Source organism: Brienomyrus brachyistius, chromosome 9 (assembly GCF_023856365.1).
Source record: "Brienomyrus brachyistius isolate T26 chromosome 9, BBRACH_0.4, whole genome shotgun sequence".
Lineage (NCBI taxonomy): Eukaryota > Metazoa > Chordata > Actinopteri > Osteoglossiformes > Mormyridae > Brienomyrus > Brienomyrus brachyistius.
The window spans coordinates 18,888,984-18,915,706 of NC_064541.1; the positions used below are offsets into that span (position 1 = coordinate 18,888,984).

The following is a 26,723-nucleotide window of genomic DNA, read 5'->3' on the forward strand; positions in this document are numbered from 1 at the left end:
AAACCATTTCATCTAAAATATGGCCCAATGCCAAAGACATGAACTGTAGGACAGTAATGTAAAACTGTCACTGATGAATACAAGCCAAGAGCTTTCTTCTTACCTACGACCATGAGTGTGAATTCAAAGCCTCTCTTGACAGACTTTCTGTACACCTGGTTGGGAAGGTTTGCAAAGCCAACATATCCTTCCAGATTTTTCTGTTGCTGAGAAGAAATGAGAAAAAAAAGGAGGACGATTTAGGGATGCTGACATGTGGGGTGACCCTGGCTGCCTTGCAGGGAGCACAGAACATGATGAAACCCCCAAGGAGATCATACAGCACGTCACCATGATACTTACAGCTACAGGGAGCAGCAGAGACGCAGCGACATCCAGGCCAGGGGGCGGCGTGAAAGGGCAGTGGAACACCGTTTGATCAGTCACAGTTGTGTGAAATCCAGTGAGAACAGCATTGCATGAAACAACAGAAAAGAATGATTAAGAACAGCATTCCTATTTGCATACCTTAATCAAACAGCTGATGCTGAATCAATTCAACTACTTAAAATGTGGTTGCATCCTTCCAATAACATACAGCAACAACAAAGAAAATCTGTCATGTTTGTTAAAAAGAGACTGACACACAGATTCTAGTTCCTTAAGCACCAAAACAGCCCATTTCACGTACCAACTGTTTAATCCGTGGGAAATGTAACTTTACTAGAAAAGCAATAAAATGAAAATAGCACAAAATAAAACCTTTTAAAGGTATTAAAGGGGGAAGTGTGTCTATAAGCATCATTGTGCAGGGACTGGAAAATGTCACCAAAAACGGGAGAGCATTCAGTCCATTCAGTTGATTTATCAGCTGCATCTGACCCAGTCTTACTGACCACTCACTCACATTAATGAAGTCTGTGCCTCTACTGCATGACCGGGAAGCTGATTTTCAAACAATTCCCTGAAAAGTTCACTTCTGCCCACATTTTCAAGTAAGGGTGCAAAAAGTCAACAGCATTGAACTTCTGTTCTCCTCAGGATGTTGTGCTTATTTAATACTCCCGTATTCAGCCCTCCTCTGGGTGCAGCAGCTTCTGCTCTGCTAGCTTATCATCAAACAGCACCCTTTTAAGCAATTACTTACACCAGCAATCCCTCTATAAACTCATTCTAATGTTGTGATCACAGCTATACACAGAGCATGATGTTGTTTATAAACTGATGTCCAGGTACCTAAAGTTATCTTAGTTACTTTTCGTTTCCACTCCAATAACAACGCGATGAATGCGGGGGGTGGGGGGTTTCAATTTCTATGCCTAAATCAACTAGACAGTGTCTGTAATGCAAGATGATTCTTCCTGCCACCGTTCGGCTGTGTCCGTTTCAGCACTGGTATTTGTGTACTCCGCGGGTCAGTCTACTCAATTTATCTAGATCAAAAATGGCCTTAACTAAGGATGCGTGATATATTGTTTCTTTCTATAATGATTAAATTATACCAAGAGCTGTTGAACTAATTAGATTTATAAAAATCCTAATACCGCAATATATATCACAGAAAAAATAAATATTGCAATGTGATTTTTTTCCCCAATATCGTGCAGCTCTAGCCTTAACATAGAAGACTGCAGCATGATTCTGGTTAAAACGGACTAACCACAGTTTCTATCTTTCATAATGAAACATTGCTTTCTGTCTGACATTCAGTTCCGTATGTGATGTTGCCTTAGAGTCCAGCGATCTTTGAGGCTCGACATTCCGCACAACACTTTACCAAAAGCCTTCCATGGTACTACGCACCTTAGTCCATCAAGCAAGCTAATCAGGCTAGATCTACCTTTTCTTAACACAGGCTGATGAGGAATTATTATTTATTTTACTGTGTAAAAGATCTCCTACTAACAGTTGTAAATTTCTGTTATTACTGGTTAAAAGAATAAGCTTACAAATATATGATATAAATATTCCACAATAAAATGCAATGACTAATGCTATATGTTAAAAAAAACTAGGATTGCCATTTTGCTTCCAGCTAGGGCAACATCTATTTTGCAGTGAATTATGCTCTCCATGTACCACCATTATAACACTGTGCCACATCAATACTGGGTAAGGGATTCTGTTACTTTCACTGCACGAGTCTTATCGTTTGACATTTTCTCTCTGCAATAGCTGTGACGCAGTACATTTTTCTGAAGGTGGCAATTTGTCACACTCTTTCTTGTGTTTAATTAGATTACTAGAGTTGTATGAATCTGATTTTGTCCATCCTCTAGATAGTTTAGTAGACCACAGTTTACAGTCCGCTACGCTTTGGATTTAGCCGTTACCTTTGAAGTATTTCCACAACACAGATATTTTGCCCCGTTTATTTTGTTAATGATATCACTGATAAGTCATTTCCTGGTATCACAGGCATTGGCACATTGTCATGAAAACAAGTACAAGGGCATGAGCACAGTATTGGACTGGATACCAATAACAGTAATGGTGCATCCCTAATACCATTACCTATATATGGCAGAATGAAAGAAAGGAAAAGGCAGAAGCTAATAAGATTATGCAGCAGCATGACTGCACTGCATGGCATTGGCTGCTATGGTTTCACTTTCCTTTTTATAAACACACCATGTATGACATGAAGCGCAACACTCCTCTCAGGCAGCCTGCCTCAAATGACGGCCGACACAGACGCCCTAAGAACAAAGCCGTTCAGTTCAGTACAGGACATGTGTGATAAGGATCCTTTTTTCAGCTGGGATCGTCAAACCCCATGCACCGGCAAGCCAAGACTTCAGTAACACAGCCTTCAAGAACGTTGGTCGAACAGCAATATTATCACACCCCATCCAAATATGTGCAAAAAAAACATTTAAAAATGAGGGCAAGGTTTATTTCAAGTGGAATTGAAACACACACAATTTACATATAACTCAATAGGTGTTAGTGTGTGCTAATAATGTTTGTATAGCTTTAATTTATGTTCCTTTATTAAGATCAAATGCATCATGTGTGCAATACTCTCAAAAGTTAAGTTACTCTCACAGACAGACATCCTCTCTAAAGAAGACACCTACTGCAGGGTAAGAGTAGTAAGAGGTGAAGTCAATCGCATTCTTGACCAGGAGGGAAAGCTCTTATTTGTGCTCACATCCGGGTTACTGACATACACTATGGACACTCCCTGGTGTGGGGAACTACGTTACCTATATTGACATTAATGTTATTTTAAACAAGAACTTAGAATCTACCCTCGGGCTTAAATTTGATACTTATTACAGCACCACCTGAGATGCACATAAGAGTCAGTTAGATTACGCTGTGCTATAATGTCCATACATAATAATTCTGCAAAAGCCATAAACAAAATCGACAAAGGAGCATTTGCAAGTCCCATCCCCAAAGTACCGAAATACCAAAAAAGTATCCCAGCTGGTTTGGCAAAGTAGGTACTGGAACCTTTATACTGGTACTCGACCGGAAGTCAGTGGAAAAGGGAAAGCACCAAAAGTACCATAACTGGTGCAGTGGAAAAGTGCCCTAACTGGGGCACTTACATTTTTTTGCAGAAAGAAAAATCAAAAAAACAAAAAGAAAAAGGAAAGAAAAAAACTAAATACACAGATAATCCACTTAACAGCAGGTGTCAAAGCTTGCTGACTGTGGGGTGGGGAGATCATTGTTCTTGGTCTCTGAGGAAAACGACAGATTGATGGGCTGGATTTAATTACGCTTTGAAAACATACTGTGGTTTCTCTAAAACTATCTACAGCAGTGGTTCACAATTTTTTAAGACGCCGTACGACCTCTGAAACCATGATGCTCTCCGCGTATCACCTTTATGATGGACATTTACATACCATTGCATACCATACAAGGTGTTTATTACTGAATTATAGCAGTGTGTTTTTTTAACTTTTGGAAACATGCGCTAGAATCCTGAATTGAAAGAAAATCAGAACTCCTTCTGTTAGCTTGCTTTGTGTGTAGCTTAAGCCGAATATCTCGATGAAGGCGATGGTCACTGGTCACCCTGAATGAGCTCCACCTCAGTGACATAAGCCTGTAGTTGCATGACAGGTAAACAGGTTCTTGGGAAGCTTGTCATTCAAACTCACCCATTTACCACATGCCCATCAAAAGAGACCTCATACAAAACTCATCAGCATCACATAGGACAAGAGGCAGCACAAGCAGTAGGGACAATGGAACACTGGATTAGGTTTGTACAGGCAGGACATATTTCAGAAGACTGTTCAGCTTCTAATCAAAACGCTGAAAAGTTAATGGGAGAGACATAAGGGGAAAAATTGTACAAAACAAAAAAAAATGAAGTAGAAAAATACACTCTTTGTCCATCGGTGTAAGCTCTCAGGGCCCTGCTCGTACCAGAACAGATGCTGGTCGGTCTCAGGAAGGTAGCAGCAACTGCTTTCCTCTGTCTGCGGTTTTCATCACTGACAGCTTCCTCTCAGTCTGAGGTCAGCCTATAACTGTCTTTCCAGCACCATTTCACTGCCACCTATACAAACTCAATGGTGCCTCACGTGGCCTGCACACCCCTACATATCTGGAGCACCTGATGATTTCAGGTGAATAATTCTCAAAACTAAGCCCAATACACTGCATTTTCAAAAGAATTTACTGCATTAGCATAAAAATCATACCGTTGATGTGTAGCGACTTCCTGCTAACAAGTAAGCTCATTTTCCAACATACAAAAATGAGAGCTAAATAAATATTAAACACCTAACAAAACTATTACTAATATTGCTGGCTAAAAAGTGCATGTCAACCCAGACTAATCACAACACAACTGCTGGATGTCAAAAGAGACGCAGGTCAGATACTCTCAGGCATTTCTCTGCAAGGTAACTTTAATTTTCTAACAATTTTCCACTTAGCTATTACCTAGCAGTCTGTTACACAAGTCTTGCATCAATGGATTAGTTCTTTGTCCAAACTAGTCTGTTTTGGCCTTTTTTGACCCTGAGCTGTCAAACGATGAGACCTAAAACTCTCCAAATTAAGCCTTCTGTAGGAATTATAAATATTAAAAACATATGTAAACGGCGTATAGGAACAGTGCACTTTAGGCTGGAGAACGAGGGGCTCCGTGCGGTGGGCGGGACACAGTACCAGCGAAGCCGGGGCTTTCCGCAGCTTCCGTTGTCGTGACCGTACCCTCCATTCATCTCCTGTTTTGTCGCTTCATTTTAAACTCGGCGTAAAGATTCAAGAGCTTTTCCCCCCATTTGCACAGTATACAGTCAGTTATACTATACAGCGAAAATCTTACTCCGCATATCCTCCCGGCTACCGGTTAACACAAGTTAAGCACAAATACCTATTCAGGTACTTCAATACGACACAGTACAACCTGCAATGAAAATATTGTGAGTGTTGTGCAATGACACATGACGCATAGTTGCAACACGGATTGTGTCGCGGCATAAAGCAACATCATCTCTTATTAAAGTTTCACTATAACTGGATCGCAAACACAATCGCGAAAAGCCGCATTAATCCACATAAGTTTATCGCCTGACCGAGAGACTACGAGCAGCGTGCCTTACTGGTCCCACCAAGGACCGCATGCAAAGTTTCATATCCCGAAGTTCTCTTAGCTAGATAGTTACAAAACACGCACCGCAAAAAAACTTTGTGGTGTGGGGAGAAAAATAGCAATCTTTTCTGCAATTCACTAGCTGCTGCCTAAGTTAAATTAGAAATACAATTTTAAAAGAATACTTAAAAACCCATTTATCTTGGCAGCATCTATGCGCATACAGTATAGAATTCGCTAGGCAGAAAACAGACATGGGGGGGGTTTCGTAGTCTGTAACCGTCTGTTACAAGTTAGCCCTATTAATCTAAGCACTGTAATAGTTAGCTAGGCAAGATCGATAATAAAAAGGCGAACGAAAAGGTACAATACTAGGCAGATAGGTCGACCGTGATGGAATACCTACTGAAGCCAGTTAGCTGCCCACTAACTATCTTTCATACAATTTTGTTGGTTGTTTTTGGACACAGCATCGATTTCTTCCGTTCCTAATAAATAAAGTTAACATCCAAATTGGCACATTCTAAATCTGATGAGAACAAGTCGCATTCTGTAAAAGTAAAAAAAGAGGCGAGATAAAAAGATAGATATCGTGGAAAAAAAATCTCACAGGAAATGCCCCATTCGCGCTCACTTTCTTTAAAAAACGTATTCTGAATCACAGCAGTCGTTGGTGCTTTATATCCACCGACGGCGTTGCCAGGATCAAACCAAAGCTTAACATTTAAAACGATATTATTTAAGCGATCGGACAATGCACTCACCCATGTTGTTGACGTCCGTAGCCTCCTCAGTAACCAGCCCAGCTACAATCCTCACGCACCCACGGCGGCTCCCTCGATTCTGACCAAAATACGTCACTTTCCTCACGTAGCGCAGAGGCAGCGCTGGCGGCGTTGAGCAAATGGGGGGCCGAGCAGCGCACTTACTGCTTGGTGAATAGCAATTCGAAGCTTGACATCTCGCGATAGTCTCTCGAGCCACACCACGAGATGTTTGAGTCCTCGGGAGAGGCGCGAGGAAATGAATTCGTTAGGTTCGGTGGGGGGGATACTTCGCGTCGCAATACGAGAGGACGCAGTGGGCAGGACGGAGTGGCGTGAAACAACGCCGGTATGGTCACTGAACGTATTCTGAGATACAATCAAATGTCAGCATGAAACATAGCGAAATCCCAGACATTTATGACATTTTAGGTCTCAATAAAGAGAACAAGTCCGAGAAAAAAGGCTTGCGTTTGAGGCTGTAAATGTATATGTACCCAATTTAATGAAAGAATCTTGTTTTTGGTGATTTTGCAGCATAATATGTCTTCATATGAAGTATTACCAACTACCCTACTGAACAATGCCTTTTTTCCTTTTTCAACAGGAAGATGTATGATATTGCGGTCGTATCTGTTCTGCAGAACACTAAAGAGGCGTGTTTACTGATTCATTTACATGCGTACACATTAACTACAACATAAAAACACTGGACTCTTATTTCACAATATGGCATACACTATAAAGATAGATAAAATAATCAGAATTAACCCATTTTGAAAATTAAGGCATAAATATGACGTCGTTGGCTAAATTTCACCACCGTATGTCCTTATACGTTATACCAGTAATGTAATATTCAATGGTAATAATATCGCAGTTATACCTTGTAGTCAGATTGAAAGTGCGAATCTTCCTGCCATCTACAGTTTGAGTGTATGAACGAGTCTTGTTATGGTTGCCCATAGTGGACAATAAAAAAAACTGTCGATATTTTATATTTTCTCTGAAAATGTACTACCTTCGTGTATCGAAAACCTCCACCAAAACGGTAACAGTACCTTACGAACTGTTGCTCCTCATAAGTTGGGGAGTCATGGAAACTGAGGAGAGCAACAATCACCATGGTGATGAGGGCACCCTTAACATCCTTCCTACCTATTGGCCGGTCTGTGTGTACGCCTGAAGACAGCCCTCTGTGATTCGGCGATGACGTGTCAACGTCCTTTACATCTTCAGTAAACTGCTGCGGCGTAGATTCAGGAAGTGTCGCTGGTTTCACATTTTACCTGGTGTCACATTTTCAGGGTGAGTTTTAAACAGGGTGGAAATATTTATTTTAAATCCTCTGCCCATACAATTTAACATACAAAAAACTCAATTCATATTGATAATATTACATTTGGTTGTTAATTGAATGCATACCAAAAATTAGCCCCTGAATAGTGCTAGACACAAGATTCCAACAGCCGTGTAGAGTTTTTGCATTCTGTATTATTTGAAGTTCTTCAGATAATTTTGATCTTGGATCTATAGGGATCATAAAATGTCAGTGTTTACGCTTAGTACCTACCATTGTCTTTATTATTTTAGAAAAGTTGTCCATAAACTGGTAATTATGAATGTGGTTAATATACTTGTCGAATATATATCACAACCCCTGGCATATATGTAGAGGTTTGCCCGTGATATACGTATGTATAAGTATATGTACACGTACATTTATACAGCATCTTTATTAATAGGCGGGGTAAACGCATTTAATGAACTGCACACACATAGATATGGGGCAATGAGAATTCGTGAGTAAATAGCATTCTTGCAGTCCATGTTTTGTTGTAATAACGTCGTATTACAACGCATACGATATGTAAATATGCATCTCCAGGGATGACTCGTGAGAACCACAGGCCAGACTTTTTAAAATGGCCAGCCAAGGTAAAAAGGTGAAAAGACCCGACAAATCACTAGCAAGGTCGAAAGGACCAGTTGAAAGGTAAAATATTTTATTTTTAATATCTGTATATGTATTTTGTTATGCAATTTATGTACAATTTATAGTAATTTAGTTACCCCCTCCGCCCACCAGGGAATTGTGCAGTCTCAAAACCCTCTTATCCCTCGTCAGTGTCCCTGTTTCCAGACCTCAGGTAAAGTTTCCTTTTATGCTTTGTGATACTTAAAAACACATCATTACATTTAGGAGTGGTACAGGGTGTCGGGTCTGAATCCAAGCCAAGATCTGCGTGCTTGCAGTTAGCATCTGTGTTTGTGGATGGCTATGGGTCAGGGGTCCCACACTTTTTCAACTTGCGAGCTACTTATAAATGACCAAGTCAAAATGATCTACCTACTATAAAAACGCAAAACATATATTTATGTATAAAAATATTGAGTATTCTTTATTATTATTATTATTATTATTATTAATTTCCCTTTGGGATAAATAAAGCATTTTTGAATTGAGCTGGGATTTTAGTTCCTTCACCTTTCTCTTTCTCAGCTCGCTTTTCGGAGGGAAGTTAATGACGTAGTTTTTATGAACAGTCCGAAAATGCAGCTCCACATTTCCCTTCTTCGCAATAGCAATGTTAGACTGACAGATGAAGCAAACGCACTTGTAATATAACATTGTAGAAAAAACAGTCCCCCCCCCATTCCGTATGGAAGTGGCAGGTTTTTGGCTTCTTACTTGGTCCAGCTCCCCCATTAATTTTTATACATTTTCTTAAGTTTAGTAGAAATGAATTGGAGGCTAATTGGAGGCGACTCGGCTGCTTGCTGGAGTTTTGCGGCAGCTGGCGCGGTTGAACGCATCATCCATCCTCTATTTTTTATGCCATGCGATCCATCCACTCTACCTTTGCGATCGACTGGTAGATCGACGTATTGCGCACCCCTGCCCTAGTTGTTCCCATCATTTAAAGAGAAGCTCTTCAAATTAATTTTGTCGGTGAACATCTGTGCATATCCTGTGATCGAGTGGTGTCCCATCAAGGACGTAACGATATCCTATCTACGTTTTAACAGTATCATGTCTTTTCTGCATTGCACCTTCTGCTCTGTAGATCCTGGGATATGGTCCTGCTCAGGGCAAATGAAATGAATAGTAGGACAGATATATTCATATATGCAACACGGCATATCTTGCTTTCCAGTCTACATTTCATTAAAACTATTCTGCTGTATAAATCTGCAATAGGATGCCTGAAATGGAAAAATGTAGCAACAGACGATTCTTTACTCAAAGATGCTGCACTCTTAGGTTGCAGCAGGGAGTCAGCCGAGATCCCAACATGTCCACCACCGGAACAACAAAAGCTCAAACAAGAGCAGCAAGCATACAGCTAAGGAGGCTTCAGAGCTGGAGAGCTTCAGGTACGTGGCACAGGAGTACAGAACTCCCATCCCATTCCTGTTTGCTGGCTCCGCAGCTGTTTTTAGTACCAACCCGCTAATTACTCACATCTCTTGCACAAGCGTGACATACAGAAATGAGAGAGACTTCAGCCACCACCCACTGCACAAGCTGTTTTTGAACATCTTCACCTGTTTGATCAAGAATAGACTTGTTCCCAGGTACTTATGTTGTTTGTGCAGCACATTTTTAAGCAACATTTTTCAGATGAGAAAAGCAAAATGGAAGAGTATTGATTAAATGGGAACAGGGAGCCACAGAGCGAGGGCAAGATATTGACATAGCTTGGGTGAACCCAAGATGAATTATGGTTATTTCATTTTATTGTCCTGTGCTTCCAGTGAGTGGCTCCGGCAAGCTTCTCCTGACAACATCTTAGGAGTGCTGATCTGTCTGAGGCTGTTGATAAGAGACCCACACCATCAGGTGAAGTGTCTACTCCCATCTTCTCAATCTCACGGATGACATCAATGCTTCAGTTCACAGACAATAGCTAGCGTGCCTGATGGGCTGTGTCATAACATCAATACCTATCAAAATGTCTGACCTGAAAAACTAGCTAAGCGACATTTTCTGTTTTAAGGAAACCGCAATTCTACCATATGAAAAGCAAACTCTGCATTCTTTTGTGCGTGCCCGATTAGGGTTAAACACAAATCTGTCATTTTGTTGATTCTTAGTATTTGATGCCTTTTATTTGCATTTCTGTTTCAGAAAGTTTTCCATGAACTCCATGGAGTTGATGCCCTCGCAAGGGTAAATCTATACAAATTTGTTTCATTTTCTGTAAATTGTATGAATAAGTTTAAATAAAGTATGAGGCTCTACACTAAGTCTTTCACTTCTCTACAGTATATGGAATCAGTGTCCAGTGACTATCTGGAGGGAGGATATCAAATATTTGCTGTGGACAAACTGGTCAACATGACATGTGAGCGACATGTTATCTGTTCTGTCTTTTAATGAATTTATTTTAAAATATTGACTCTTTTGTTTTGTTTTTTGTTGTTTTTTGTGCACAGATATATTCCAGAAGCTTTCTGCTGTTGAACACCAAAGAGCCTGGGTTGTCAAATGTCGTGCTCACGAGGTTGTCTGCGTTCTCTCTGCTCCCACTTTCTTTGTTTCTGGCCTTGTCACTTAAATCTGTTTGCTTCAGTCGCTTTATTGTCTTTGACAAAAATCTTCGGCCCCAGAGTACTGATAAGTATCAATCTCAGAGATGCAGTAGTAGGGCTAGGCGGGTAGCACTGGTCTGGTGGAAGTAAATTCCAGGCAGAACGTGCAGTATTAGCCAATCGGGATTGATCTTGGGTCATTTGACTGAAGAGATAAGAAACACAAATAAGTCTAATACGATGGACATAGGGACCATAAGACCTTGGCAAACGGTGCACTATGTCCATCACCCTTCAGCGTCAAACTCTGATCCCGACAGCCGGCGTGGGAGAAGCTCCGGAGAGCAGAACCACATAAAAATGACAGATTGCCTCATACATTTGTTCAATGGCAGGACATTTGCAATTTTTGCTGTCACTGTAATGCCATCATTCATTTCGCCTGTGGCATTTCCCCCTCATCATCTGCCATTATGATGTCATTGTTAGCTCAAGGCCCGAGACTCTCTTGCATCACTTTCGTTTTACTCCGTTCTTGAATCTTCTAGTAATTCTCACAATTTTTTTTCGAAAGACTCGGCGCGTTTCTACCACGTGACTGTAATGATACAATTACTGTGTGGTTTATCTTACACCTGATGTATGGTCTTGAATTGTGGCACAGCTGATGAGTAGCCATGTGATTTCGTGCCCCCCGTGTGTGTCTCTGAGCTTCTCCTCTATGTGACTAGATCCTGGTGAAGCTTCTGACCTCGCGGGACAGCAGTGCATTACTGGGAGCTCTGCTTGCCCTCACCAGCTTGGCAGACAGGTATCCATGCTCCCTCTCGGCCCAGAGCTTCATTAATGATGGTCACATGTCTTGACTGTTCTTATAATGATCAAGAAAATTTACAGTTAAGAGGCAGATATCAGGGCAGTGTGGGGGTGCAGCTGTTAGCACTATTACCTCATACTTCCAGGACCAGGGTTCGAGTCCCCGCCATGGCTCCATATGTGTGGAACTTGCATGTTCTCCCCGTGTCATCGTGGGGTCTCCTTCAGATACCCTTGTTCTCCTCCGCAGCCCAATAACATGCTGAAGTTAACTGGAGCTTCTGGGATATGCTCTGAACGCTCCGTGACCCTGAATTGGACAAGGAGATTCAGAAAAAGGGTGGATAGAGGCAGATCCTAAGTCTTAATAAACTGGCTCAAATGAGGATCATGCTTGTTGACATTAAGGATTTAAGGGTTTTATTTGTCTCATGGAAGGTATGCAGTCAGTATTCTTTTTGAATGATCTCTGTTGAATGACCTCCTCTAGTCTGGAATATAAGGAGAAGATAGGAGAGCTGCCAATAGTCGGAAGTCTTCTCGTGATACTTCAAGAGTATGACCTGCTTTCGAAAAGGTAAATGTGCTTTATTTTTCGCCACGCGGTCACTGTGGCTGCACTGATGCCTCTCGGTGTTCCTGCATGCCTGCCGTCCCTCAGAGTGAGTGCGGAGCTGCTGAGGCTGCTGTGTCCCGCCACACGGATCCGGGAGCAGGTGCGGGCCTACGAGGGCGTCCCCGTGCTCCTCAGCCTGCTCCAGTCAGATCACCTCAGGCTGCTGGGGAGCGCGGTGTGGGTCCTGGTACAGCTGTGCGAGGACCCTGGTGCTGCGGCGGAGATTCGTGCTTGGGGCGGGGTGCAGCAACTGCTGCATATTCTGTGCAAGTGAGTCCGTCGCCCGCAGTCCTGCAGTGCGGCATCGGACAGGCCCTGCATAAAGCAGCATGGGCCAGACTGACGCATCAGTGAAGGCTGTTGCTGGGCATAGTTTCTGGGGTGAAAATGACATGCAGTCTTCTGAACCTCCACGTCCTGCTCCTCAAAGCAAGCGGGAATACATCTCGGACCGCTGCTCTGTGGAGACACTGTCCAGCGCCAATGCTGCTGGCCGGATCCAGAGGCAGTGCGTCTCGGAGGAGTTCAATCCAAAGGAAACACTGGAGAATGTGATGTCTCTGCAAACAGGTGATTGTTTCTAACACACACACACACACATAGACCTGTACACATATCTTTCTGGGGACCATCCATTAATTTCTATGGGCAAAACCTTAATCCCAACATGACAACCTTAACCCCTACCCTGCCCTAACCTTAACCATAAGTAACCAAATAATATACTAGACTTCTGGCATTTTTAGTTTTTTTTTTTTAAATAAAATTTGATTTCCCCTTATGGAGACTGAAAAAATTTGGTCCCCAGAACGTCAAATTAAGACGTTTTTATCACATTCTGGGGACATTTGGTCCCCACAATGTAAAATATACCTGTGCTGCACACACACACACCGTGTGCATGTATGAGTCAGGATGCTCACTCAGTCATTGCTGATGGCAGTTGATTAAGAGTGACACAGGGGACATATTAACCAAAAGCAAACACAACGGAGTCATTTTCTTGGGAATAAAGAAGAAAAAAACCAACCGCAAGCATATCAGTCAGAGTCAGAAGTCACAGCAGGCAATGTGCTGCTGCGAATCAGCCCTTAATGTACGTTACAAGCGCTTGTTAGTTGAACGGAAAAACACGCATAATTTGAAATCAGGAATTTAGACGCTGACCTTTGTTAGTTCCCAAGATATAAGGCTGGAAACTGTTTTCAGAGCCCTGGCTTCCACTGGTCTGCTTAGCTGCACGTGACGTTCGGATGTTATGCTAGTTGCATGTAATGTTAACATGTTCTGTGCACTTGCTTCGTGAGGTACAACCAAGTTGTTGCAATTTACTTCATGCGTCCTTTCACAGCATGCTGTGCTGCACTGACGGAGCTCATCCTGGATGACACCACGGCTCATCAGGTTGTACAGGTTGGACCTTTGTACATTGTCCTCACCAATAAGGCTCACCTACACCATCCTGATAATACAAAGGCCTGGTTCTCTTAATGGTTTTTTGACAGATTAAACTGTCAATTGTATGTAAATTGTATGTCTTTTAAATCTCCTTTGATTTCAGTTTTGGATTTAAATAGCAATATTGTTATTATTTAAATTCATTAGTATATTTTAGGCAAATTGAAGTCTATGCATAATTTATGGTGTTATCTCAGGTACTCACTTCAAGATTTTGCCTAAATCCAGCGGTAACATGCTGAGTGTGCACGCATTGTCAGTGAAGCGATAACCCCCCTGCCCTTCGTCTTCCCAGGAGAATGGGGTCTATATCATAGGGAAGCTGATTCTGCCACAAAGCTCACAGCCTGGGCCAAAAGCAACATCCCTCCAGGTTTCCAGCGTCTCCACTAATGCATTGCCCGTATACATAATGAAACACTCATCTGCATGAATTCTCCCAGTGAATGCAAATGCGCACACACATTTGTTGCATTTATGGTTTTTCTAATTGTTTCTGCCACTTGTCTGCCTGATTATAATATTATTTCTGAGGAAAATTTAACGTCCTTCGTGAAATGTGTCTATTTTCGCCAGTGCTACGCCTTCAGGACGTTGCGTTTCCTCTTCAGCGTGGAGCGAAATCGGCGCCTATTTAAAAGGTGATCGTACGTTTCCTGCGTTAATGTTACTCACAACGGCAGAGCGCGTTATTCACGTTTTTTGAAACTTTAGACTGTTTTCTGCAGAGCTGTTCGAGATGTTTATAGACGTCGGGCATTATGTTCGCGACATCACCTCATATGAGCCACTGCAAGCGAGGTTCTCTCTTCTTTCCGTAAGTGTTTTTCATTCAAATATGGCATTACAGGCTGAAAGTACATATATATTATTAATATAATTGATATTTAACAAGTAAGTTGTACACTTTGGCAATCCATTTGCAAAAAATTGAAAAATTCTTAATCTGGGGCGATGGGTGTCTCTGTGGTGCAGAACTCTGTAATCTGAAGGTTGCTTGTTCGAATCCCATGATCATATCACCCTTAAACAAAACTTTTAACCCTAATTGCTCTGGGGACTGGCTGACCTGCTCTCTAATCCTTTTTTGTATGTTCCTTTGGACAAAAGTATCTGCTAACTAAATATAATATAATCTATCAGTTTATGGGAACTGTATAGAAGGAATAACAAGAAAGACTTGGTTAATCTTCTACCTTTTTCGAAATCTTTTTTGAGTGAAGAAATGTCCCAGGAAGTGAATTTGTCATGAGAAAGGAATCTGCGGCACATTCCTACCAGCAGGGCTGAAGCTCTTCGCTGAACCACAATTTCTCTTGTGCAGTTGCTCGCTTATTCTGTAGTTGGTCTTATTCGCCACTAGAGGGCGCAAGCAATTTTGCAGTCAAGGCCTAGGCTCGTAACAGCCTTTCCTTCGGCATATTACATATGGTACTTCTGTAGGTGATTGTGTCTGCAAGTGTATAAAATGGTGAAAATCTCATATGTATGCAGGAAGAAGAATTAAAGATTCTGAGGGAAAGTATTGAGGCCGTGAACTTGCACAGGTCCCCCCTAAAAGTGATCAATGGCTACGCCGTCCTGGACCATCTGGGCAGTGGGGCCTTTGGCAGTGTGTACAAGGTGGGAACCTCATGCTATAATTAATTAGATTCATAATTTATTGCAGCATTTCTCATTTCTCAGCATTAAACATTAGAGCGTAATGAGACGGAAATCCGAGCCGCTGAAAATCTCAGCAGGATTAGTGGCTAAATTTTCAGATTTTCCTGGTAAGATATAAATGGATTCATCTTCCCTCCAGGCTGTTCGTTTGGTATAAGCAGTCAATTCAGTATTTATTCAACCCTTTTTTATTATATTACTTCTACTTACCCAGTGAAAATATCTTTCTTGTATGTATAACATAAACAACAGTGATTTCCAGTGGATTCTCTTATAAACTATTTCAGGTCAAAATGATTTTGATTTGGATGTAATTTGAAGTAGAAAAACACCACATCACCTAAGTTAACACATTACCGATAAAAGAGACGAAATCTGTTTAATTGCATGTAATTTTGGTGACATTTGCTTTCTGAATCATTTCTAAGATCGCATGTGAAAAGGGGTTTTCCCTTAGTTTTAGTGTGGTTGTTAGGGTTACGGTGAGATTCACACTCTGCTTTGTTTGAATCTAAGCATAGTTGAACGACGGTATTTTCTCACGAGACAAAACAGCACCGAAGAGAGTCGATTTCGGTCACAATTGATTTTTGCTAAGATGTACAGGTGCAGACTTTTCCCGTTGTAGGGCAGTATGGTGTTTAATGTTATTTCATCCTTCCTGGCACATGGCGAAAGGTCCGGAAGCAGAACGGACAGAACCTCCTGGCTCTGAAGGAAGTAAACCTCCACAATCCTGCCTTTGGCAAAGATAAGAAAGACCAGGACGTGAGCGTGGAGAAGGTGGTGTGTGAGCTGAGCATCATTAAGGAGCAGGTAGCCTGAGTGTGCGATTAGCCATGCAGGCTCCTGTCGAGTTCGCAAGCTGCCTGTCCTGCTGCATAATTCTTTTTAATCTGCAAACACGCATATGGGCCCCACAACTGTGCAGTTTACAGCATAGAGTGGAAGTAATTTGGGTGCTGATGAAGATTCAGACAAGCTGTTGAGAAATGAGACCGACGTTGCTTATAAATGATAATTTGCATGTCTTTATCATGCTCTGCTACACCTGTATTTCTATCTCCTTTTATTTATCATTTTTTGGGAGGGTTGGGGGGGTGTCCCAGGTTCCATGCCAGTCCATCACAGGGCACACACACACCATGGATAATTTAGAAATGCCAGCTAGCCATACTACATTTCTTTGGACTGGAGAATACCCACACCGCACCGGGAGATCTTGCAAACTGCACTCACATACAGCAGGGTTGGGATTTGAACCCCCCAACCCTGCATCTGCGCAGTGATGATGTGCTCATCAAGTCACCATGCCACCCATTTAGTGTTTACTAATTATGTCATTTATTTTTTATCTTTACTACAGATAAGCCATCCAAATATTGTTAAATACTACAAGACATTCTTGGAAAGTAAGTACATGCATAAATTTACAGGTTACACAAATTATATTCAAGTCATATTGATATCAGTGTGGCTAATCATGTTCCTTGATATTCTGAAATAATTAAAAAATCAAAATTGTTTAGCAGTTGATATATGGAACATACTTGCATGTTTATATTTATCTATATGAGAGCATTAGCCAGAATATATAAAGGAACAAAGCAGCATCAGTGAATAAAGATGAAATTCAAGGTGGAATCCTTTCAGATGCTGGATGGATGGATGAATGGATGGATGGAGGGATACATTGATAATACATACTTAATTATTCCCAAAGGAAATTGCAGCCGCGTGTTCCTGATTGGTATTGGTCATGCAGAGTGTTTTCCCTCGCTTGGTAGGTGACAGGCTCTACATCGTCATGGAGCTGATCGATGGCGTACCCCTGGCTGAACATTTAAACTCTCTGAAAGAGAAGCAGCAGCGATTCACCGAGGATAGAATTTGGAACATATTCATTCAGGTTAGGAAACTGACTCTTAGGCCTGAGTAATTAGTGTTCACCAAACAGATCGACGAATAAGGGGCTATTGATGGATACCGACTTCCTAATTTCTTACTGTTTCCACAATGAATCCTCTTAGATGTGCCTGGCGCTTCGATATCTCCACACAGAGAAGAAGATCGTTCACAGAGACCTTTCCCCTAATAATATCATGCTAGGAGAGAGGGACAGAGTTACCATCAGTGAGTATAGTGCATCACACTGTGTAAGAGCGCTGGACTCACACAGACATTGTGAAAAAGATGTTATTTTGCAATATGTATTCTTCCATTTGTTCTACAAAAGGAGGAAGAATTCTGATATGTGAATTTTTGTACAGATGCAAATACTGATTTGTGATTAAGAAGTGTTTTCCATATCAAAGAGGAAAGTAAGAATAACATCTAGGCTTTGCCAAAGTGGATTTATAATTTGCTAAATTACAGAGTAGGATGCTTGGTGGAAATACTATAAGCACAATAATTTGTGGCGGTCTCAGCACGCGGCCATGTTTGTACTCGAATGTTATTTGATGTTTAGCGGACTTTGGCCTGGCGAAGCAGAAGGAGGCCAGCAGCAAGCTAACATCGCTGGTCGGCACCATACTGTACTCTTGGTGAGTGCTTGTGAACACACACATCTAAAAAGGTGCTTGCGGGAAAAACGGGGAGGTTCACGTTCTGCGAGGCTGAATTAGTGCAGGATCTGCTGATGTCACCTAGGAGACTGTGCCTGATCGGAAGGCTGCCACTTCAAATCCCAGCCTCAACAGCGTGATGTCACCGTTAGGCCCTCGAGCAAGGCAATTAACCCCCAGTAGCCCCAGGAACTGTCCAATCCTGCTTTCTCAATTGTACCTCACTTTGGATGAAAGCTTCTGCTAAATATAAGACATGTATTAGTCTGTCCCTCTCCTAACCTGCTCAGGTTTGTTTATTGTGGCCTCAAATGCCTTCTTGGTATTATAGAGTAAAAGGGTTAAAGCCCAATGGCAGAGCGACCGGTTGGATGGTACAGAGGTCAGAGGTCACGTTCACCCTGTCCCCGACATATGGACTTAGTGACAGTGCTAAGAAGACGCTTGCTCTCCCTCCACCCCCCCACCCCCAGCCCAGAGATAGTGAAGAGTGAGCCCTATGGGGAGAAGGCTGATGTGTGGGCACTGGGCTGCATTTTGTACCAAATGGCCGTGCTGCGCCCTGCGTTCTACAGCAGCAACGTGCTAACTCTCGCTACCAAGGTGAGGCACACAGACTCGGACAGAGGATGTGCACCGGCACTGTGTGCTTGGCTAATAAGCTAATAAGTATCTCAGCCACCTCCTGTGTGCATCGTATGGAATATTCCAGACGGAACAAAACTTAGGGTGTTTTTGTATCTATGATTTCCTCTTTGTTCTTTGGTATTAGATTGTTGAGGCTGTCTATGAACCAGTGGAAGATGGTGTCTTCTCTACGAGAGTAACAGACATCATTAAATGGTAATTGTTAATGAAATACTTATAAATATGGATTTACCTTTCTATAGTCTAATTAGGTTACAGTCTGTTGACAGTGGATTAGCATCGCTAACAAACTGATAGATATGAATTTCTAACATCAATACCCATGATTATCCAGATGGTTAAATTTCTGTTTCTGCCAATGGGATGCTGGGAAATGGTGTGACACAGAGTTTTAAGATGTGATTAGGATTTACAGATTTAAATGCTCTAGTATGTAAATGCTTCTGTTTGGGTGTCTTGTAGGTGCTTGACCCCAGATGCGGACTTGCGTCCTAACATCGTGGAGGTCAGTGCCAGGATCTCTGACCTCATGATGAAGTTCATCGACAACCTGTGCACTTCCCAGCAGGCACTGGAGAGGAAGCTGGAGCGCGACAGAAAACGGGCACTAAAGTACTTTCTTGAAGCCAGTAGAGGTGGGCTCGGTGCTTCTCATTCGTACGCCTCGCAGGTAAGATCCTCACAGTGCTGAAACTCAGCTGGATCTTGTGAATATATTAGAAAATAATGATTCCTTTGATGTGTTTTTATGTAACTGGGCTCATTAAAGCTCTTACAGTTTCCAGCTGTGAATAAAAAGGTACCTGATGCGTAAAAACCATTTTCTTGCATTTTTATTGTCCAAAAGATTCCTCCTCCCTCCCACCACAAAATTACAGAAGAATCTGAAATGCACACAATTAAAAGGCCCCCGAACATCCAACAGGGTATGGGTGCGGAACCCAGCCGTTGCACTGATGGGCTAGCAGATGTGAGGAGTGACCCCTGCGACACTGAATCTTCCCCCCCCCCGACTCAATGCCCCGCTCAGGAGGAGGAAGGGTCAGGCCTGGTAGAGCGCCCTCTATGGGAAAGCCCACAGGGCTCCAAACAGGGTAAGCTGCATAGCCCAGCTGCGTTTGTTCGGCAAGAAGTATTTACCCACAACCCGCCTGTCGTGTTCTTACTGCTTTCAAACGGAGGAGCGCTGACATCTCCCCTGACTGCAGGGAGCCGAATAATTCTAACATTTCAGTTACGCCAGAGTCAGTCTGATATTTTTAGGGTTTTTCTTTTCTATTGTATCTTTGTCAGTTCTGTCAGTTTTGTGTAGGCAGTTATTGTTCCTGGAAAAACATGCATGTATGTTGGAAACTAACAGTGCTTTAGTTACAGTTTTGTGAAAGTTTGTTTGTATGTGTAGGTATTATAAACATGGATATTTGGGTAGGGATGGTGTGGCAGCTCGGTGTCAAGCGCTGGTGCTTCATACCTTCATGTCTTCTGGTTTCCTCTAGCAGGCCAAAGACGCATTTAGGTGAATTGATGACTCTGACTTGCCTGTAGTGTGACTATGTGTCCATGTGCGCTGTGGTGAGGTGGCATCCCATCCAGTGTGCACCTGAGCTTGTGGAACACTGTTCCCCTCCTGGTCCTCAGGGACCTCCAGATGGTCCATGTTTTTGCTCCATCTCAGCTCCCCAAGGGCCGCTGTGAGAAACACCGCTGAATAAAACTTTTTAATAACGCTGAATAAAAAAAAATGTTTTGAATGAACAGTCCTTTCCTGTTAATATTTAGTTCCTATTAAAGTCAGTAAATCAACTTATTAATTCAAGATTAAAAAAAAAGGTTTTGCAGTATTCTTACAAATGACTTTTTATCATCTTTACTGCATTTCAGTTTCAGTTTCTAGAAGTACAAAAATTTCCAAAGAGCTGTCAAGCCACGTCGTGATAAAGTCTGCCTTCAAAGACTAACAAACAATTTGCTGTTTACCTAGAAACTAGGGAGGAATAAATGAAATGCTTTGTTCTCCTGTAGTCTATTGATAATCGTACCCACAATGGAAGTGATACTGCTGTCTTAGGCCTGAATGAATTTGGATAATCAGAGCTAATTAATCAAACCTCCTTTCTTTTCCCACAAAGTTATACTTTTAGTGCAGAAGAATGTTTAACAAACGCACATTTTTTTTTGCATATTTTTGTACACAATTGTACTTAGCATAGTATATACACACAGTTGGCAGTTTAATTTATCAGTTACGCTTATGTAGTGTGTGGTAGGACATTGCATTAAGGGTAGGTGAGTTATGTGTTCAGAGAGGCCCTTCCTCACATTACTGCTATACTGAGGTGAGATTTTTGCACTCGGGGCCTTCCTGTTAGCCTTAACGAGCGCGAGTCTAGCCAAAGAAGGAGTTTTTGGCCACAGTGGATGTTCTAGTTCATCATAGCATTCTCTGCAAACTGTAGACCAGAGGTACTCCTGCCGAGGTCCAGATTTAATCAGCCACACAAAATAAGGGTCCATGGGGAGGTGCCCCTTGGTAGATTTCAGCAGCCTGGGAGGGTCGGATGTCGTTTGAGAGCCCCTGCTCCAGCAGTGTGTGGAAACCCCAGGAGGGAGGCTCTTTCTGAGAGGCTGCCACCTCCACATACAGTACGGCACCAGCAGTAGCACTGCATTCGAAATCACTTACATTATGTGTCTTAGCATTGTTTTTGAACAGTAACTGAACCTCTTCATCCTGGCACATGATTTGCTCTTCACGTTAGAAAGCAAGTATATTTAGCACCCTGTAATCGACCCTTGTAATCAGTTACAGTGCACTGAGCATTTTAGTTAATAATATACATAGATAAGAGACTCAAATACGGTGATGAAGTATGACAGGCTACAGAGCACTCCTTCTCATCGCCTTATTTGTCAGCCTTAGAGCATCTCTTGTAATTGTCTTAACCATGGGACATTTGGTGGAGGTCAGAGACTCTTTCAAGGTATATTTATGATGGAGAGGAAACTACAGACAAAAATATTATTCAGATATTTATGTTGACTTGTTCAGAGGCCATAAATCATGAGCTAATAAATGCAATGCAGTTACAATTGGGAAGCATCTGTAAGCCAGTCATTTGTTTCATCATTTTTATCAAATGAAAAAAAGAACTTGAAAATATTTTTTATAAGTGTTTTTAACTCGGAAATCCTGATGATTTGAGGAACAGAGCCGAGGGCCACATTTTTGCATTTTCTTCTGTTTACAGGGTGTATAAAACGCATAGTCAGCAGTTCTGCATATGAGGAGAGAAATTGCGCTGGGTGAGTTTATCTTATCTTATCTCTCATCTGTATGTGTGTGCTGGGAAGGGGGACGTCTCTGTGATCACCGAGACACAGGCCTGTTAGTATTACCCACGCTGATAACTTAAATTCCTGTATTTCAGTGGAGATCTTGCTGTTACAAAAACAACTCCCCAGCCAGGTATGTCAGGCAATAGTGGAAGTACTTGCTTTCAGACTGTTATAATAATTAACTTTTTTGTGCAATTTTCCTTCTCTGGCCACCAGTAGGGACCTGGCAGCCTATGCAGTGTGAATGAGTCTGACATTTATACAGAAACACAAATTTTATACCATCTGTAATGTCAACAATAAGGCAGAAATTTGGGGAAGTGATGCTTTACTTGAACTGAACACTTAGCATTTACACTATATGGGCAAAAATCTTGGGGCACACTCTTTAATCACTGAATTCAGGTGTTTCACTCAGACCTATTGCCACGGGTGTAAAATCAAGCACCCAGCCATGCAGTCGGGTTTACAGACATTTGTGAAAGAGCGGGTTGTTCTGAAGAGCTCAGTGAATTCAAGCGTAATACTGTCATAGGATGCCACCTTTGCAATGAGTCAGTTTGTGAAATTTCTTCTCTGCTGTATATTCCAGTTATACAGTAAGTGGTATTATTGCAAAGTACAGTAAAATCCCGTTATAGTAGACTCACTCATAACGGAATATTATCTATAACGGATGAGGGCCGCCAGTCCCGGCCGTGCGCCTTTAAGAACATGCAGAAAGAGCATCGGATATAGTGAACTCGCATATAACGGAATTTCACTTATAACAGACAAACAATTTGTTCCCCAGGGCCGCTTTTAGCTGTAGTTTTGTTCGCTATAACGGACATGCAGACTCCGCCCACAATGCGTGCGGCGTGCCGGTGAGATCCAGCGAGGATATGTAGTTGGGATTATTAATAGTCACGCATCTGGTCAGGTAAAGCTGCATTACTACATGTCCAGTATAATAATCTATACCACAAGTGTGCCTGCTGGGGTGTGGCATGAGTAAATGGTGTCCTGTAGTTGTGTTCTGGGCAGACAGCGACTCTGGATATAACGGACTTTGGATCTAACGGTCTGTTTCGCCAGGTCCCTTGAAGTCCGTTATAGCGGGATTTTACTGTAAAAGCATTTAGGAACAACAGAAACTCACAAAGTACCAAAGCGGGGTCACCAAATACTCAGGTTCATAGTGTGTAAGTCTCCAGTGCCACACAGAATTTACCGGAATCATTGTTTTGACTTTTGTGGCCCGCAGCATCGGCAGGGATATGTGTGCCCCAGAAGAAAGTCCGGCAAATCGACGACCCCGTCCAGCTACTGCTGCTGCTGTTGCATAAAATTATATACATCAGTCAGGTGCAAGATTGTCGTTTCTCTGCCTGAAATATTGCCATATTGCAAATAAAAGGTTTGGGCCTGTGACAGAATTTAGATTAACGAACTGAATGAACTCCAATTACACTCCCTTGGGGAGATTTGTTGATAGTGGCTTAACCATGTTTTCTCTTTTCAAAATAAATTTTTAGAATACTGAATAAAGATTATGTCTCTGATATTCTTATTAATATTTCTAAAAATCTTCTACTATCTGTAACATATTGAAATCATAAGAATATGAAATATATATGAACGAGATTGTTCAACGACTTATATGGGGCTTGTCTAGCTGTGCTTTGGGTGCGTTTGTCTCAGATCACAACAATCCCTTTATCTGCAAGTGGAAAAATCTATCAATGTTCTTTAACCCTCCATATTTGTTCTGTTGTTTTCCAGCTTCCACCAACTCTTCAGCATGATTTTAAACGTTGGGTAGTTGAGAGGTTCAAGAAGACTCTCTTTGACTCCAGGAGCAGTCCTTACAATCTTAAGATGGAGCTAAAGAAGGTCAGGAGGATTAGCAAGCGCAAATACAACCATGCTTAGCCAAAGAACAGCACAGCCAAATATCCGAGGACAGAAACAAAAGGGGAACTAAAAGGAACGAGGCGACCTGAGCCTCCTTGGCGTGAAGAAGGATCTGTCCCCATTCTGATTTCTCAAACACTCTTTGGTTTCTCCACAGCTCCTGCAAGGATCTCCAGAAATCATCGAGCAGATCGATTTCAACTGGTCATCCTCCATTCAGTCTTTTGGGGGGAAACGGTTTTCCATTGATAATAAAGGTCTGCATTAATATCCTTCATGTAACTGATACCAAAGGTCTTCTAGTTAATGCATGCTGTCATTTTTATGTAACTCGATTTAACAACTTGAAATTTAAAGTTTATTTTTTAGAATTTTATGGAATTTAGTGCCCCAGAAAAAGGGGACTTTCATGCAAATTCCATAATTTTGTGTTTATTTCATGCTTTTACTGTAGCAGTAAATGCATGAAAATGCACCATGACACAGGTGGCAGTTTTACACCTTTTCCCTCCTCTACTCATCTATAGTACTTTTAAACAGCATGGATTAGTGGGAATTGGAGAAGTATAAACTGGAAAAGGAGGTTCCTGCTTCTTAGTGTAATACAGGAATTTTATTGTTGAAAGCAGAATACTGATAGCATTCAGAGCGCGTACATAATAAACACATACAGACTTCCGCTGTGTTCAGAAAATGTCTCTTAGGGTCAAGAAAGTCATTTTGTTTGGTGTAAGTTTTCTGCAGTGAATGGAATAAAATTTCCTTTGTATATAGGGTAGTGATAAGCAGAGTTGGGTAATTCAGGTCCAGACTGGGATTTTGTTTCAACCAACCAGTTGACCATAAAGAGTCACAGTCACCAAGTATTCAACTGGTTGGTTGAAACAAAATCCCGGTCTGGATTTTTACTCACTGGACCTGAATTACCCAACTCTGGTGATAAACAACTGATAAAGTCAGTTTAATGGTGGCATTAAATTGAATAATCGTTTAATGGTGGATAATTTATCTTATAAGCCATTTACAGAGCAGTATTGAATATGTTTCGACTCTTCAGCAATCAATATGTCACAGCCAAGTGCATTATTGTTTTCACAGGTGACTCTGACTATGTAAGTCTTCAAGATGGAGTAACCTATGAACAGATGATGGTAAGAATTACATGTATTCAGTACTGTTTATTCTTACGTAAACATTTCCACTTTTTGCTGCAGTCGTCAAGATGTTTGGTAATAAAAATAGTATCTTTCCCCCTATATTTTCAGACTATAATTGAAGAGGTATTGGAAGAACATGAGTACTGCAGCACATTATCGAAAAGGTCATTCAAAATCAGGGGGTTTGTAATCATTGTAGCGATACGATAACCAAATCCTTTAGTAGGGTTAGGCACTTGCAAAGACTAGCTTATGAGCGAACTAACTGCTTTTAGTTAATTGTATGTTCTTGCATAATAAGTAACATCTCTTTGGAGGAAGAAAATTAAATTTAATCCAGAATATATATTACAACGTTGCAGCTGCCAATATTGGATTTTGGTGTTATTTTAAGCTTTTTATGTCTATTTGCAACACAGACTTACTGAATTTCCATGAAAAGAGATGCTAGCGTCAAAAATTACTGTTTCAGTGTAGGCTGTTAAAGGTTATTCAGTTTGTTGATTTTAATTGAATGGTATTTAGTTAATCGCTGGCTGCTTCATTTTGGTTAATAGGAGTGACCATCATCCTTAGATCAGAAGAACAGAAGACTTCAGGCCAGCAAAGGTGTGGCAGCACCATGTTTACGACCAACCGGTGCCCAGGTCACACTGCCAGAAAACTAAAGAATGCAATTCTTCAAACAATGACTCACTCATTATAGGACTTTTGTACTGAATTGTAGAATTACTTTATGAGAACACTTTATTATGTTCTCACCAAGCTTATGTTCTCCACAGCAGGTAGCCTTAAAATGTGTAGTATGACTGGAATGCTGAATAGAAAAGCTTGCCGGCTTTCAGTAAGCCTGGTTTAGAAAATACCTGTGTCTGCCAGTTTTACTGAGAGAGCAGATGGATTTTTACTCACAGAGCAAGTGGATTTAAAATCAACATGCAGGGCTTCTTCGAGAAAAGGGAGCTGATTACTTTTGTCGTCGCTGAATAAGTTTTAATACATAAAAATATGAGAGAATGGACTTGTGCTTTTTAAACCTCCAGTTTGTTTGGGAAGTTTAGCGTTTTCAGAATCCATAATATCCGGCTTTTACTTGAGTTCTGCTTTATGCACAATTTTTATTGCTTTTCCTACGATTTTAGGCCTTGATCAAACCCAGTAATTGCACATGATTATCAAGGGAGAAATGTGAAAACTAGTATATGCTGTAAAGTGTAAACAGTGTATATTTCTAACTTCTGAATCTGTACCTCATTATTCATTGATTAGTTTCCTCTGTGGTGAAATGGAACAGTGAATCGTTTTTTAGTTCTCTGAAAGTTTGGAGTTCATGCCTGGCAATGAAAATATATCGCTATGTGTTTCCTCCAAAGATAGTAAATTAGAGCTGCGTTCTTCCGCTTTCTGAGATCTCAGGGTTCTCTTACAGCACTTTGTATTGTTGGCACAGCATATATGCTACATACATGTCTGTATGCGGTGCTTATATTTACAAACCAAAACAATGTGTCACTGAATGCACATGTCTCGCATGTTTGGGCATGATAAGGTGTTTGTTACTTAATTATTTCTACATTCTTTGTTTTTTTCTTAATTCTCCTGGAATTGTTAGTGATATCCATGTAGTTCAGCTCACTTGCATGTTTTTATAACGTCATCAAAATACTTTTTCTTATTTGCCTGAACTACATCGAAATGGTAAAAAAAAATATATAT

General features: G+C 41.4%; 2 protein-coding genes across 8 annotated transcripts in view; one reads left to right on the top strand and one right to left on the bottom strand.

Annotated features, from left to right (window-relative positions):
* Positions 1 to 7,323, bottom strand: part of septin7b (septin 7b) — a 22,523-nt gene extending 15,200 nt beyond the window's left edge. The window contains exons 1-4 of the mRNA XM_049025203.1: positions 7,199 to 7,323; positions 6,313 to 6,551; positions 343 to 449; positions 104 to 206 (exon numbers count right to left, since the gene is read on the bottom strand). Coding sequence (XP_048881160.1) covers positions 104 to 206; positions 343 to 449; positions 6,313 to 6,551; positions 7,199 to 7,278 — 529 coding nt within the window. The 5' untranslated portion in view covers positions 7,279 to 7,323. The remainder of the gene's footprint in view (positions 1 to 103; positions 207 to 342; positions 450 to 6,312; positions 6,552 to 7,198) is intronic.
* Positions 6,567 to 26,723, top strand: nek10 (NIMA-related kinase 10). 7 transcript variants are annotated; one of them, XM_049025201.1, is made up of 36 exons: positions 6,567 to 6,661; positions 7,501 to 7,620; positions 8,201 to 8,308; positions 8,402 to 8,462; positions 9,578 to 9,690; positions 9,793 to 9,891; positions 10,072 to 10,156; positions 10,445 to 10,486; positions 10,583 to 10,661; positions 10,753 to 10,820; positions 11,580 to 11,659; positions 12,155 to 12,241; positions 12,326 to 12,550; positions 12,711 to 12,850; positions 13,632 to 13,693; positions 14,034 to 14,111; positions 14,315 to 14,379; positions 14,453 to 14,555; positions 15,233 to 15,361; positions 16,082 to 16,219; positions 16,770 to 16,815; positions 17,191 to 17,312; positions 17,434 to 17,536; positions 17,874 to 17,949; positions 18,444 to 18,573; positions 18,743 to 18,813; positions 19,081 to 19,288; positions 19,544 to 19,712; positions 21,867 to 21,921; positions 22,047 to 22,084; positions 23,201 to 23,301; positions 23,719 to 23,829; positions 24,008 to 24,107; positions 24,949 to 25,001; positions 25,116 to 25,189; positions 25,565 to 26,723. In XM_049025201.1, exons 3-36 carry the CDS (start codon positions 8,238 to 8,240, stop codon positions 25,581 to 25,583), a joined length of 3,201 nt encoding a protein of 1,066 aa, XP_048881158.1. In that variant the 5' UTR covers positions 6,567 to 6,661; positions 7,501 to 7,620; positions 8,201 to 8,237; the 3' UTR covers positions 25,584 to 26,723. The 7 variants fall into 7 exon arrangements, with proteins under 7 accessions (XP_048881158.1, XP_048881153.1, XP_048881155.1 ...); XM_049025196.1 differs by having other exon boundaries at positions 9,578 to 9,891; XM_049025198.1 differs by having other exon boundaries at positions 9,578 to 9,891; positions 25,116 to 25,171.